The sequence below is a fragment of the Lissotriton vulgaris genome, chromosome 1_1, assembly GCF_964263255.1.
Source record: "Lissotriton vulgaris chromosome 1_1, aLisVul1.2, whole genome shotgun sequence".
NCBI classification, from domain to species: Eukaryota; Metazoa; Chordata; class Amphibia; order Caudata; family Salamandridae; genus Lissotriton; species Lissotriton vulgaris.
Window position 1 is genome coordinate 2,090,255,895 of NC_141685.1, and position 15,610 is coordinate 2,090,271,504.

The 15,610-nt window shown below is 47.3% G+C and overlaps 1 protein-coding gene across 1 annotated transcript in view; it reads left to right on the forward strand.

Annotated features, from left to right (window-relative positions):
- VWF (von Willebrand factor) overlaps positions 1-15,610 on the forward strand; it is a 1,126,314-nt gene that overhangs the window by 199,743 nt on the left and 910,961 nt on the right. The window contains exon 11 of the mRNA XM_086921215.1: positions 526-662. Coding sequence (XP_086777341.1) covers positions 526-662 — 137 coding nt within the window. The remainder of the gene's footprint in view (positions 1-525; positions 663-15,610) is intronic.

Genomic DNA, 15,610 nt, shown 5'->3' on the forward strand with positions numbered 1-15,610 from the left:
TAAGATATAAATGAGAGATGTGATGTGTAGCATGGTCCAACATTGCCACTGAGGGTTTTTTTTGTGACATCATAAACCGAGAGGCCGAAGGCCAACTACCCAGCCCTCTGATGAATTCTCTACAGTTGTAAGCGACTCCTGAACCCATGAACACCTACATATACATATAGTAGTACAACTTTCTTTCAATCAAGATCTGTTGTTTAATTGCTCATATTGCTTACTGAGCAACTACTTACTTGCACAAAAGGTTGTTTGCCTTGTCTCCAATATGACAATCTTTTAGTGTTCTGACATTCCTTTATGTCTAACTAAAAGTGGGCATTAAGGTTCATTTGCAGTGCTTTGAAAGGGTAATTCTTCCAGCACCTTAGAGGTAGTTTACAGGTTTTTAGTCAAAATATTGCATGTCATGGAAGGGGAAGAAAACTCAACGTGTAATTGTAAAACAATATTCCAATACCTGGACATGTGCGTGACAACACATACTCATGACATTTTCTTTTGTGTCTCTTTCTTGTTTAGGTGAATGTTTTGTCACTGGCCAATCCCATTTCAAAAGTTTTGACAACAAACACTTCACCTTTAGTGGAATTTGCCAGTACCTGCTTGCAAAAGATTCAAAGGATAACACGTTTTCTGTTGTTATAGAAACAATGCAGGTAATTTTTTCCTTCTCAAAGATCATGTTTAGACAGGTGCTATGGTAAGCACCAAACACTGATTCCGTGATGTATGCTAACGATTAACCATTCAGTATTGTTTCAATGGGGCTTTGTGCTTTCCTACATGTAAGTGAGGGTCGATAATGGAAGCTACAAACATTCCACCATTTCTTTGCAAAGTTCAGTTGCAACTCAGTACTGTTGTCAAAACTTTGGTTGTCTGAGCAATAGTTACTGCATTTCAGTGATAATATTACATGCCTCAGTCATCCACCGTTGTTGCACTTATTGGTGGGGATTCTGAAGTTTGTATTAACTCCACAGACTCTAATATGACTTGTCAGAGCTTTTGTACTGTGTGATCACCTCCCAGTAATCTGAAATAGTCAAAACTATGAAGGTGTTGCTCTGAACTCACCCAATAGGAACCTTTCAAAACTAAGCACTGTGAAAACTACAGATACAGTGGCTGACAGCCTAGCTTAGGATTTTCATCAAGTAACATACAGGTATGCCACTTGTTCAAGTCAAGTTATATATGCAATGAAATATTGGGACTGTTCAGCGCATCATAAATGTCACTGAAGGCCTCATCAACTCCAGTCAGATGGAGCTCCACTGGCCCCCCTTGCCACATTGTACCATCTTCAAAACCAGCTACATCATCTACAAAGCCATCCACACCTATAGCACCTCTGGTGGTTCCAGGTGCACAAGCATCTAGCACACCATCGGACTAAAAACAAGAAGTAAAAAAAACAATAAAAATAGCCATATATATCTAATCACTTAGGGCCAGATGTAGGTGGCCATTTACCGACCGGTAATGGCCGATTTCGGCCGTTACCGACCGGCAAATGGGTATTTGTGATGTAGGGGCCCTATTTTACCGATTCGGTAAATTTACCGAATCAGTAAAATACCGAATCGGTATTTTTACAGATTCGGTAACTGCCAGATGTAGGTGGGACTCTTCTGAGTCCCAAAGGCCTTACAGATTCGGTATTTTACCACCCAATCCAATTGGGTGGTAAAATACCGAATCCAGGTGTGCATGCACACCTATGCCATGTGACAGACAGACATGCCCTTAGGGCATGTCTGTGTGCAACATGGCACACATGCCTGTATTTGGGGTGCTAGAGGGTGTCAAAGTGACACCCCCTGCACCCTTGCAGGATTCGGTATTTACCGAATCCGTAAATACCGATTCGGTAATGCCCATTGATTCCTATGGGCTTCAAGGCCCATAGGAATCAATGGGCATTACCGAATCGGTATTTACCGATTCGGTAAATACGGATTTTTACAGATTCAGTAATTCAATTACCGAATTTACCTAAATCTCCCTCCTTCAATTTTACCGATTCATAAATACCGAATCGGTAAAATTCGGTATTTATGAGTCGGTAAAATATACTTACCTACATCTGGCCCAAAGTACCTGGAATGACATCCGTTTATCAATCAACTACCCTTATTTAGGAAACAGCTGAAGACATACCTCTAAAAAAAGTACACAACAACTCAACATAATAACAGTATTCTTCCATCCTCAGAAGCTAACCCTCTCCAAGCACTTGTTGACTGTATCTTTGTCTATAATTGCTTTTCAGCTAGGTTTGCACTAAATAAATAATACATAGATATATTCACACATATTTTCATATTATGGTCCTTCAACGAGTTAATGACACCCTTTTGGTTAAATAAGGTAAGGTTTACACATTTTGTCTGGGTTGTGTCCCCAAAGTTCCTATGTCCTTTTAAGGAGAGAGCTGAAGAGAGCATGAGAAGTTGCAACATCAAACCTGTGGGTTTTAGGAATGGCACTGTAGGTGAAGCAAATTACATAGTGAATGATGACATTGAGATCAAAATTACACACCGTACTGAACACTAATTGATGATTGCACAATCCCCGGTTGCAAGCAATTTATTGATCCAACTCAGGTTTGTTAAGATACAAGTCCTCTCAAATACCAGTAAATATATGATCACATGTAATAATAATCCACATTTGTAAAGCACGCACAATCACCCGTAAGGGTCTCTAGGTGCTAGGGGCCGTCAGGAAGATTAAGCAAGCTATTGCCCAGAGTCACATGGTGCTGGGCTAATCTCCCGCCAGCACCGGGGATCGAACCATGATCACCAGATTCCGGAGTCAGTCGCCCTGGCTGCGGCGCCACACCTCTTCCGTATGGTTCCATCACAAAGAATGTATGCATATGGAGATTTGTTAAAAGACTAACAGCACCTTATTTGTTTTTCTCATTTAGTCTACTCGCAATACAGTGGGTCTTAGATCTGTATAGTTAGGAGAAGGAGGAGGCATCATACATGGGCAAAAGAAACCAGGGTTTGATATAATATAGCACCTCTCCTATTGACTACAATAGTTATTTGTGTCTCCAAGTTCCAGCACCTTCACCAACATCTTACATTATGAGAGCTGTAATGTAGAACGGTGGATGTGTGTCCTCTAATGTGACATAAATTAGGATCTACTGGTAAAACACCCTAAATTATGTCATTTGTATGGCTTATTTCTTCATATGATACTCACCAGTTAAGCATAATGTATTTTTTCATCTCTAAAGGTAAGACAGTCAAAGCCAGGTGGAAATCAGATGTCCTCGGTCCATACAAAATGGCTGTGCTCTTTCAGTTACTAGATTGATTTGAAGGAGTCAAGACAGATGGTATGGGTGCGATTGTCAAGGTAGTACATGAACTAGTGTAGCGCTCTGCTGTATACTCCTGCCTCATGTAGTCTGTGGATTAAGGTAGAGTGTGAGACTGTACCTAAGGCTGCGGATAGTTCAGTAGTACCAACATGACAGGACATGCTCTCTGGAGCAGGTGCAGAAGATGTTTGCCTTAGCAAACATCAAGCTCCCCTCTGAACCTATGTCCACCTAGGATAACCTCCTGCCTAGCCAACTCCATTGCACCATCAGTAATGGTTCTCTACAATCTCTCCCTAGCATCAGCCAATCTTCCGACTGAGTGGAAGCGCTCCCGAGTATTTCCTATTCTCAAAAAGCCCTCTGACAGCCCTGAGATCCTTTTCAACTATTGACTGATCTCGCTGCTCCCTCTTCTAGTAAAGATTATAGAAAATTACATCAGCAAACAGCTGCCAACCTTCCTAGAAGAACAGAGTTTCATATAGCACAGAGAACGCACTAGTGTCAGTCACTGATACCATCAAACTATCACTAGATGCAGTCAAAGCCAGGTGGAAATCAGATGACCTTGGTCCATACAAAATGGCTGTGCTCTTTCAGTTACTGGATTGATTTGAAGGAGTCAAGACAGATGGTATGGGTGCGATTGTCGAGGAAGTACATGAACCAGTGTAGCGCTCTACTGTATACTCCTGCCTCATGTAGTCTGCGGATTAAGGTAGAGTGTGAGACCGTACCAAAAGCTGCGGATAGTTCAGTAGTACCAACACTTTAATACATGGAATATGAAGTTGAATCATGTAATGGTCTGACCATATGATAGGAAGTGGGGGTTCACTTGTTACTTCCATGAGTTAGTAAAAATAAGGTCAAGAGTGTGCCTTGCCTTATGTGTGAGTCCTGTCACTATTGTTTGAGCCCCAAGATGTCCATGTCTGCTAGGAGCTAGGTCACACCTGAGGCCTCAGTGTTCTCTCCATAGAAATTAAAATCACCCAGAAGTAAGAATTTTTTGGCAGGCAGATGTGAGGTGCAATGGCTAAAAGAAAAATCACAGCAGGTGGGCAGTAAACCAGCGAACACCCCCTGCCCCCGCCCCTCTAGCAATCAGTGGCAAAGACTGAAATTTTAAGACTGCACATCTCAACCCAGTCAGTGAGTGAGTAAGGCGTCTCCCATCTCTTCTTTTAGGTAATCATGGAAGGTGATGGCCACAACCCTGCAAGGTCTTTCCTCTATCAAGTTTAATCGGAGAATAGTATTCTGGTATAGCTAGTGGCATGCAAGGGAGTGCCATGGCTCCTCTATCAAGTCTAATCGGAGAATAGTATTCTGGTATAGCTACTGGCATGGAAGGGAGTGCTATGGCTCATAGCCAGGTGTCAGTAAAAAAGCATATCTTGGGGGAGAGAGTTGTAATGAGATTTCTATTGAGTGTTTGACCATGGACCTAACAGGACAATATAGCCTATCAATCTTCTTGGAAAACCAGTTATAGATGGGTAAGTGGTGCCAGTTTCCTGCCAGGAAACCTCCAAAGCTATTACCTTAGCTAAATCAGGGGAGATGGGTTAGGAAAGCCGGGGTCTCCCTAGCACCTAGATATTATGAAGTGTCAGAACACGTGAACCTACATTTCTTGCAAGAATTCGGACTCTCGAAAGCAGAGAAACACTAACTACAACCCCAAAAAGGGCTGTTAGAAGTAATGAGGTTCGCATGTATTTGATATAGCCCTGAGAAGGAGTACTTCAGTGCCGTATGGCTTACCGTGGTACTTATTAATGCGGATTTATTGACCTGTGTACAAGGCATATTTTGGTCGAAATTTGTGTGTGGTGCGTTGGGAGCTGTTCTCATTACACCAGGGACAAATATTTGCCCATGAAAGGAGCAGAGGCATTACAGTTTGTGCATGTGGACCTGATTTCGAACCAGCAGTTCTGCATTCCTCTTTTAAGTCACAAACAGACTGAAACAACCATTGGGAGATGCAGTGAATTCAAATGTAAGAACATGCATTACTACATAACTATTTAAATGGATTTAAAAAGTTGCATTCAAGCAAAATGTCGGGAAATGTATTAACAGGCTAAATAAACATAATGCATTGCAAGAGAAGAGTTTGGAATTCAAAAACAGGGATTGGATTGCATTGTGATGCCGTCAATATCCAAACACATAATTATAAAGTCTCAAAACAGCAAACCAGAAGAGAACAAGAAACATTCAAGCCATAAACACACAATTGGAAGTTATTAGTGCGTATTTGCTTGTGGGTGAGTACTTTGCCAGCTCGCCAACAGTAATACATTTTTTTAAAGTAGTAATCTCTACAGGGCTTTAAGTGGGCCTGGTCTCACCGGTGCTGAGCACCAGCAGTTTTTTAAAGGAGGCCTGGTAACAGGTCTCTATCGGCCTCTGTTTTGTGCCCTGGCACAGGCGGTCCGTTTATTTCCGGACTGCAGTGACAGCAGGCACATCGAAGTGGGCTGCTCACACTGCTCACTTCTCACTATTATAGAAGTTACGGCATGACGTCATACCAGGTGAGTATTGTAGGAGAAGGGAAATCATTGAAAGATAGTCATTTTCTCTCTGGATTTCCCTTCTCTTTCTGAAACTCAAGATCAACAACATTGTCGTGGTGTCACTAGGGCTTTAGGTGGAAGCTTTTTCAATATAATATATACCAAGCCATGGTTGCTGCTTATTTATCTTTTGCAACTAACAACTACTGACAAAGCCAATAGTCCTGGATTGTTGTAGTTATGATGTTACTTGTATCATATATCTGGATGCAATGACAGAAACAGCAAAATACAAGTCTGGCGGCACACTATGATAAGCAATGATTTTTAGCGTAGGTGTTTTAAGCCACGCCCTTAATTGCATTGGCCACACCCCTTTGAGAGGCCCCCCCAGTTTTTCTATCCTACTTAAAGCCCTGAATCTCTAGGCATCTGCGACTTTGGGATTTTAATCTTTTAAACGCCCATTATTTATATAAAACACATTGTATTCCGTCTGGGTTGGATTTACTAAACCCAGGTTACTTACCAGTCTGTTTGTACGTTTGGCACAGCGTCTGGTTTGCAGCCTTGAATTCATCCTGCGATGTGACTAAAGTACTAATTAGTTGCGTCACAAAATGCACCTTTATAGTAATTTGCAAAAGCTCCTGTCTCCTTAATAATTATGAGATTGGATTTTTTTTCTCACACCCTGAACGTGCACGGTGGTGGCCTGCGAGGAACAGAAAACCTCTATCTCTGCGTTCACATTACCTGCGTAAAGACCATTGTTTACTCTCCCCGTTCACGTTGACGCATCTTCAGTTGGGCGCATAAATACCCCACTCCTTGGCGGTGCCCATACCTGTTCAATTGTTTGCAGACTCGAAGCGGACATAAACCAGTGACGAGTGGCCAGGGCTTTAAGTGGGATGAAAAAACTGTGAGGTCTCCCAAAGGGGCGTGGCCAGTGTAATTAGGGGCGTGGCTTTAAATCACTTAGGCTAAATATCTGTGTTTAGCATAGTGTGCAGTCCCACTTGTATTTTGTTGTTTCTGTCATTACATCCATTCCAGATATGTGATACAACAGGTAACATCATACCTACAACAAGCCAGCACTATTGGCTTTGTCAACGGTTATTAGTTGCATAAGATAAATAAGCTGCAACAATGGCTTGTTGCATATAATATTGAAAACGCTTCCAATTAAAGCCCTGGTGACCCTACCACAATGTTGCTGCTCTTGTGTTTCGGAAAGGGAAGGGAAATCCAGAGAGAAAATGACTCTCTATAAAGGATTTCCCTTCTCACACAACGCTCACCTGGCATGACGTCCACTGGTGAGAAGTGAGCAGTGTGGGCAGCGCACATCATGTGCCTGCTGTCTCGAAACGGGTCTCAATCGGGCTGTTTTGCGCCATGGCACTTTTTTCCGGACTGCAGTGACAGCAAACTCCTGTCACTGCAGTCCGGAAAAAAAGGACCGCCTGTGCCAGGGCTCAAAACAGAGCCCGATAGAGACCCGTTTCGAGGCCCCTTAAAAAAAACTGCCGGTGCTCAGACCCCTTGAGACCCGGCCCACTTAAAGCCCTGCGCGTGGCATTTTGAAATCCATTTCATTCGCCCTGCACTTTGCGACACATAATGGGTTGCAAAAGACCTCTTTGTCAGTGAAAGCGTTCATACAGGAGGCCCCAGGGCTCTTTTAATAATTCACACACCGAGTTGTAGCCACCTAAAAAACAATAAGGCCATTGCTGTTTTTACCAGGCCTGAGATAATAATTATATAAATACTGGTGAACAAATTGCTCAGACAACATTTACCAAGGCAAAAATAAATAACTACACCCACAGAATTTTCCAGTTGTCGCATCTAGTTAGCTTGCTATTTCACCCTGAGCACGTTGGACTTCAGTGGTTACGTTTTTCGCATGCCTCTATTTACATGAGTTAATAAAAGACGGACATTATCTGAAAATATCTAACGAGTGAGTCATACAAGTGCTGGAACAATGTATTCCGCGTTGAAAAAACGAGGTGCGATGGAATTCAATCTCTCTCACAAATCTTAGGGGCGGAGCATGTAAACAAACTGCGGAATGTGTAGTTTCGGTCGGGTAAGTTTATACCCAGGCAATACAACAGAAACGAAGAGCACACTCAACAGGTTTAACTGGCTCTGAAAGAACAGTAGTGCGCGTTAAGAAATGCTAATACTAAAACAACTGGTTCCTATAGTCTTTCATGGCAATTCCTCTGTGAAATCGGGATGTGCACTGAACGAGGCTACACGGGGAGGATTCACACATTTAACAAGCATTGGCATAGCCAATAGGTCTCGCCTCTGGGACCTTATAAGTGTTTTGCCAGAGGTGTATGGAAGTTTGGTAAGAGATGCAATTTAACATAAAGGGATACCACACCTCTGTGATACATGCAGTACCTCCAGTTCAATCAAACGAGAAGAGGGCATGGGGAAACCTCTTATAAAATCTCAATCAATGGAGAAGGCACGCTTTACTGCAACTTGTGCGTGCTTTCACCTTATAAATATTTAACACATGATCCGAGGCAGTTGAATGCTAGAAGCGAGAAGTGAGGGAGAGAGGAAGGGAGGGAGAGAGGAAGAGACGGAGAGAGGAAGGGAAGGGGAGAGGGAGGGAGGGAGAGAGGATGGGAGGGAGGAAGGGACGGAGAGAGGAAGGGAAGGAGAGGGGGAGGGAGAGAGGAAGGGAGGGAGAGAGGAAGGGAGGGAGAGAGGAAGGGAGGGAGAGAGGAAGGGACGGAGAGATGAAGGGAATGAGAGAAGAAGGTAAGGAGAGAGGGAGGGAGTGAAGAAGGGTGGGAGCGAGGAAGGGACGGAGAGAAGAAGGGAAGGAGAGAGGAAGGGAGGGTGAGAGGGAGGGAGGGAGAGAGTGAGGGAGAGAGGGAGGGAGAGAGGAAGAAAGGAAGGGAAGGAGAGTACATGGGGTATATACATTATGCACCACAAACACAACTGGCTGTTGTCGATTTAATAACAGGCAATGGACCCCATGTTAATCACCCAGGGAAGAGTGACTCTGAGCCGACCCATTGCAATTCGAACTTGTGACCTGCAGGTTACAGAGGGGCGTGCACAGTAGGTGCATTGGCCTGCTGATTTACCTCATCGGCCTCTGAGTGCACCTAAGCTGCTAGAGGAGCCCATTCAGGAAAGAAACTTGGAGCCATCAACTTGAGGGTTAGGGGGGTTTGGAAGGTGGGTAAGTAACGCTACATCGCTCAGGTTGGCATGCATCTGCCAGCTTTTCCTGTACGATAGACCAACAACAGAATAAAACACTGACACAAAAAACAAGCCCCGGGGTGGTGTGTGTGTGCGACGCAGTCTGCTCTTTTTGGAAGCACAGCACTCGTGCTTGTGGTGCACCCCTGCTCGCTCCCCCAAGCAGGATGGCGCCACAAGGACAAGTGTGTGCTTCCAAAAAGAGCAGAGCGACGGCTAAAGGTTCTCCTTAGCAGCGCATGCGCGCTGCTTAGGGGAGACCTAAAAAGCAGCCCTGGTCAAGCTCCAATAGGAACAGTTCAGCCCAGACTGTCAGGCCAGGTCCCCTCTGAGTAGGAACCAAAGCAACGCAAATGGAAAGGGGCGACCATTCGGTCCCCCCGAACGTATGGCGGAGTACCACGATCCCCCCGGGAAGCCATCTTGGGCGGGAGGCGAGTCTCGGCTGGTATGCCCGTAGCGGCGTAGCCGGGGCGCGCCTTTTTCCCGCCCTGGAGTGGGCTGGCCTAGACACTGACGCGGCCGGCCACGCCCCTGGGGCAGGCAGGGGCGGGTTTACGCCGGCCCTGAAGACGGATAAAAGGAGCAACAAGCCAAGAAAGCATCCTCTTGTTCCTGTGCTCTGAAGCTGCACCTCCTCGCTGCACGTGAGCTCGAGACGGAACGAAGAGCCAATTTTGAGCGTGGTAGTCTTTCTTTTTGTCTTACAGATACGCGGTCTGAGAATGCCCAAGAAAGTCGGGAAGCGAGTCAGTACCGATCAGATGCTCCGCATGCTCATGAAAGAAGTAACCGATCTGAAGAAGCAGATGGCAGCTAAGGACGGGGAAGGGGGACCGAAACGACCTTTGTCGGGAGCAGCCCCTGGAGGGAGAGGCAAGAGGTCCAGAAGGGGGGCATCTGGGGGGGAAACCCCGGTTCCCGAGATCCCGCTTGAAGAGCCAACTCCAGTACCGAAGGAGGGGAATCCAATTCCCGTGGTGGTCACTCCCGTGTCCGGGGAGGATATGCCTCCCGAGTTAGCAGCACAATTGGCAGCGTGGTTGGGGAAAGATAGCGAGGGCGCCACGGCTGACGACGCCCGGGTGTTAATGAGACAACTGCGTGAAACTAGGGAGGCGGTGAAGGCACCATCGTCAGTTACCCCGCTGTCTCCGGCGGTAGAAAAAGCAACAGACCCAGGTCCGGCGGCAGATGCAGCTTCTGGTTCAGGTAAGCGGCCATTGCCGATTGCGAGGGAGGGGTCTGCACCTTCACGAAGGGAGAAGGTGGCTCAGCATGTTCCTCTGGCAATTAAGGAAAAGATTTGGGCGGATGAGTATGTAAACATTTTTTCGTTGCTTACCGACCATTATGAGATGGAGCATGTTAAGAGCCAAAAGGAGCTCATGCATCCGAGTGTTTGGCGCGCAAAAATGGCCGCCTTTAAGGTCGACGAAAACATTGGCACTTGGGGCAGGGCATGGGGAATCTTTACCTCCATCATGGGCGAACGTAGGCCCGAGTTGTTGACCGAATTGCCTATTTATCAGTCACGGATCATGGAGTATTACGTATCATATGGGGGCAATCAGTGGTTCTGCTCTGATAATATTTTTAGAAAAGCGAAAGAACACGACAAAAACTTGACTTGGGATTGTTACGACTCCGTTTCATGGTCAAAAATGGAGAGTACAGGAATGTTGAAAGTACGATTGGTAGGAAGTAGCGGGAGCGAGTCCTCCCGCCAATACGCTGGGACACCCTTTCGATCGGGTGCAGGTAACGACTACCACTCTAAGCCGAATGGCAACGCAGGTAAAAGGGGGATTTGTTGGAATTTTAACAGGGGTAAATGTACGAGGCCCCAGGGGTCGTGCAAGTTTAGACACGAATGTGGGGGGTGTGGGCAGCCATCCCATCCTGAGTCCATGTGCAGAGCCAAAACGGGTGATAACGGTGGTAGGGGAAGCGCCAAACAGGTCTGAAATAGTCCGAGGGGCGCCTTTACCTACTCCGATTGATACCATGGCGATGATTCCTTGGCTCAACGAATACCCGGATCATGCTTCCGCTGGGTTGTTGCGGAACGGGTTTTCATATGGTTTCCGCATCCCAGTGGGGGATTTTCAGGGTGTAGCAAATTGTAAGAACCAACTGTCGGTCTTGCAACATACGACCGTGGTACAGGAAAAAATTGGGAAGGAGGTTACTCGAGGTCGAGTCGCCGGTCCATTTGATGTGCCACCGATGGCTAACTTTGTTTGTTCCCCTTTAGGGGTGGTCCCCAAGAAGGACCCGGGTGAGTTTCGACTGATACATAATTTATCAGCCCCACGTGGTCTTTCCGTGAATGATGCGATAGACCCGGAAGTGTGTTCGGTGCGGTACGCATCTTTCGATGAGGCCGTTGCCATGTTGAATCGCCTAGGGCCCGGTGCGCTGATGGCAAAGTCAGATATTGAGTCAGCGTTCCGGTTGCTCCCGGTACACCCAGACGATCAGCGTCTCCTTGGTTTCATGTTTCAGGGTCACTATTACATGGATAGATGTATGCCAATGGGATGCTCTATATCTTGTGCCTATTTTGAGAAATTCAGTTGTTTTCTGCAATGGGTCTTCACAAAGAGGACGGGTTTTCAAAATGTTATGCATTATCTCAATGACTTTTTGTTTCTGGGGGCAGCCGGGGATCCAGAATGTGGACAGGCTTTGAATGAATTTCGTGTCTTAATGAAACATTTTGGTGTGCCATTGGCACCAGGTAAGACTGTGGGTCCCTCGACTTGCCTCGAGTTTCTGGGGATCGAGCTCGACTCAGAGGAAGGTTGTTTTCGATTACCGAGAGAAAAAGTGTTAAGATTCAGGGCATCCCTGGAGACGTGTATTAATGAGTCTAAGGTCAAACTGCTTCAATTACAACAATTGGTGGGCCAGCTGAATTTTGCCCTGAGAGTAATGCCGATGGCCCGCCCCTTTTCCCGCTCGATCGCTCAAGCCATGGTCGGCCTGAAGGAGGGTCATCATCGCACGAGGCTGTCGGCAGAGGTTCGCCAGGACATGCGCATTTGGTTGGCATTTCTGGCGGATTTCAATGGTCGAATTGTCTGGAACAAACCGGCGGTGTCCTCCGAGGAGCTGGGGCTGTGGACAGATTCGGCAGGAAGCATTGGTTTTGGTGCCATATTCAGCACTCGATGGTCGGCTCAAAAATGGCCGACATGGTGGCACGAGTGCGGGCTGACAAGTAACATTGCTTTTCTTGAACTTTTCCCTATTCTGGTGGCCCTGAAAACTTGGCCCGAGGGGTTCAGAGATCACTCTGTGGTGTTCTGGTCTGATAACATGACCGTGGTTGAGTGTATCAATAGTCAGGCAGCACGATGCAAATGGATTCTGAGACTGCTCAAAGAAATTGTGTTATTGTGTATGCAATTGAATGTGCTATTTAAGGCAAGACATGTGCCGGGGGTAATGAACCAAGCGGCTGATGCGCTTTCTCGTTTCCGTATGCAGGCCTTCTGGGGTTTTTCTGCCCACAGCGGACCCGGTGGCGGCACCCTTTCCCGAAGCTCTCTGGTCTCTCGGTGCCCCGAACTACAAAACCTCGTGGGAGAGAGTTTAGCACCCAGGACGAGGAAGGCATACGAAGGGGAGTTCCGTTCCTATTGGCCCTTTTTGGGGACTGCTAGGGGGGAGCTTTGGGGCCAGGAAGAGTTTGTAGTAAAATTTCTGCTGTCTTTACATCGGTCAGGCAAATCAGTAGCTACGGCCCAGAGGCATCGGGCCGCCATTTCCTTTATGGCAAGGGCTCACGGGATCCAGGACCCGACAGCGTCTTTCGTTGTGCAAAAAGCGCTACGTGGGTGGCAACGCCTTGAGGGTCGCAGAGTAGATGAGAGGCACCCGATAGGTCTGGATAGGTTGGCCCTGTTATTATCCATACTCCCTGCTACGTGTTCATCCCAGTATGAAACAGTGTTATTCCGAGCCACTTTTGCGCTGGCATTCCATGGGGCTATGCGGGTAAGCGAACTAGTGGCGAAGAACAAGCAGGATACGATGGGGGGACTGTGCCGAGAGCACATTCAGGTCAAGGGGGAGACGATGACTGTCTCGTTTGTCAGGTCCAAAACCGATCAGGGTGCGATTGGGGACTGCATAATCATACAGAGGATTCCCGGGTCTTCCATGTGCCCTGTGGTTTGCGTAGAGGAATATTTAGCGCAAAGGGTGGCATCATGGGGGGGGACCTTGTTGAGACACGCTGACGCCACCCCACTGATGAGGTTTCAGTTCCAGCGGGTGCTTGCGATGTCGATTTCGGCCGCGGGCTTGAACCCTGGCGAGTTTGGGACCCATTCCTTTCGGATAGGGGCTGCTACAGAGGCTACAGCCAGGGGTCTGAGTGTAGAAGAAATAAAACGTGTGGGGCGTTGGTCCTCGAACTGTTATAAAAGGTATGTGAGGTTGCACATGTTGTGAAGCTGTAATGATGTACTCACGCTTCTTGTTTTTGTTTGGTTTTCAGTTGCGCAAGCCTACGAGGCGGGGCGGACTGTGCAGTCGAACCGACACCTGGGGACCAGCGGTCAGACATCACCGGCTGTAAAAAGGAGGTGTGGGTCGTGGGCCACTCATACGTGAGGCGTGCCGCGGACGTATTCAAAGCAGGTGACATGATTCACGTGGCTGGGGAATACGGGTACAGGGTGTCCTTCTATGGAAAGGGCGGGCTCTGTATTGACCAATTTCAATCATTTTTTGAGGGTTTGTTAGGGCGGACAAGGTCACCGCCGTCTATAATCATAGTCCATCTTGGGGGCAACGATTTGGTGGCCACTGGTAGACGACTTCTTCTTGAGGCAATGCTTTCCACAGTAAGTTGGTTGGCAAGAAGAGTTCCAGGGTGCACAATTGCATGGTCCCATATGATCCCACGAAAAGTGTGGCGGGGGGCTATTTCGGTTTCTGCTCTGAATCATTCAGTAAGAAAAATTAATAACAAAGTGAGTAGATTGTTTCGTTCAAGTACACTGCATTCTGTTTCGCATGGTTGTATTAAAGGGGACAGTATGTATTTGGGGGATGGTGTTCATTTGTCCCGGGTGGGGAACGAGTTACTCATAGGAGACCTCATAGCTTGGTTAAAGAGTTTATAACATGACCTTTAGGCAGGAGTGTTGTGGGGGGTCCGGATAGCCGGTCAACTATCCGGCCTGTGGCGGTAAGGTCATGATCGGTGAGCAGTAATTGGAAGATCCCTATGGGTGGGCGTCACCCATTACGGATGGGAGCGCTCGAGGGAGGTGGCCATTGGCCCCTCAACGGGGAGGCGGTCCCTTCTAAGGATGGGCCGCCGAAAGGAAAGGAAAGGCAGTCAAGGCCCCTTCCTGGGTAGGAGGGGCTACAGCCCCCTCCTGGGGAATTTCCCGGGGCCAGGACATCTGCGACGGCAGATGTGGTAAGTTGTGTGGGGTTTGGGAGGGGGTTTACGCTACCTTCTAGACACCTCACACGAGTCCTCGGACGACCTTTAAATGGCGTCGAGTTTATTGGGGCCCCCGTCAAGTCAAGGGAAATTGGTAGATGCACGTGAGGTACACCTCTGTGCGGTCGCCCCTCACAAGTGAGGGGGATATTTCTGGTTTAGGGATCTGACACCGGTTACGACCTTGCCGTTGGCCCTTAAACGTTAGGATGTACAATTTCAAGTTAAATGTTTTGTAGGATGTTAGTTCGGCTAGGTGAACCTTTGTATTAGAGAATATGTTAAGGTTAGCCAAACATCGCAATGTGGAAATGAAATTGTACATAATATGAAACTGTTATTTTAATGTTTTAATTTTGTTTCATATTTTAATAAATACGGCCGGGAGGGTCACTCCCTCCCGTCTTCCAAAAGTTCAGAACCGTTTCCGGTTTCCCATTCCTTGGGGATTGTGTTGAGAGGGGGTGGCGGGCATCTCAGCCATATGGAAAGGGGCGACCATTCGGTCCCCCCGAACGTATGGCGGAGTACCACGATCCCCCCGGGAAGCCATCTTGGGCGGGAGGCGAGTCTCGGCTGGTATGCCCGTAGCGGCGTAGCCGGGGCGCGCCTTTTTCCCGCCCTGGAGTGGGCTGGCCTAGACACTGACGCGGCCGGCCACGCCCTTGGGGCAGGCAGGGGCGGGTTTACGCCCGCCCTGAAGACGGATAAAAGGAGCAACAAGCCAAGAAAGCATCCTCTTGTTCCTGTGCTCTGAAGCTGCACCTCCTCGCTGCACGTGAGCTCGAGACGGAACGAAGAGCCAATTTTGACCCACCCACCAGCCCCTGAGGACAGCAAGTTGTTTTGAATAAAGTTTGATGTGGTGACTCTATTTCTTGCAGGTTGTGATGATTATCGTGATAACTTTGAATATGCAATAAAGAATGGTCAATTTGTAGTATGTTTTGCAAATAAAGTAATTCTGCACTAGTGTTGATCAGTAATCATGCTTTT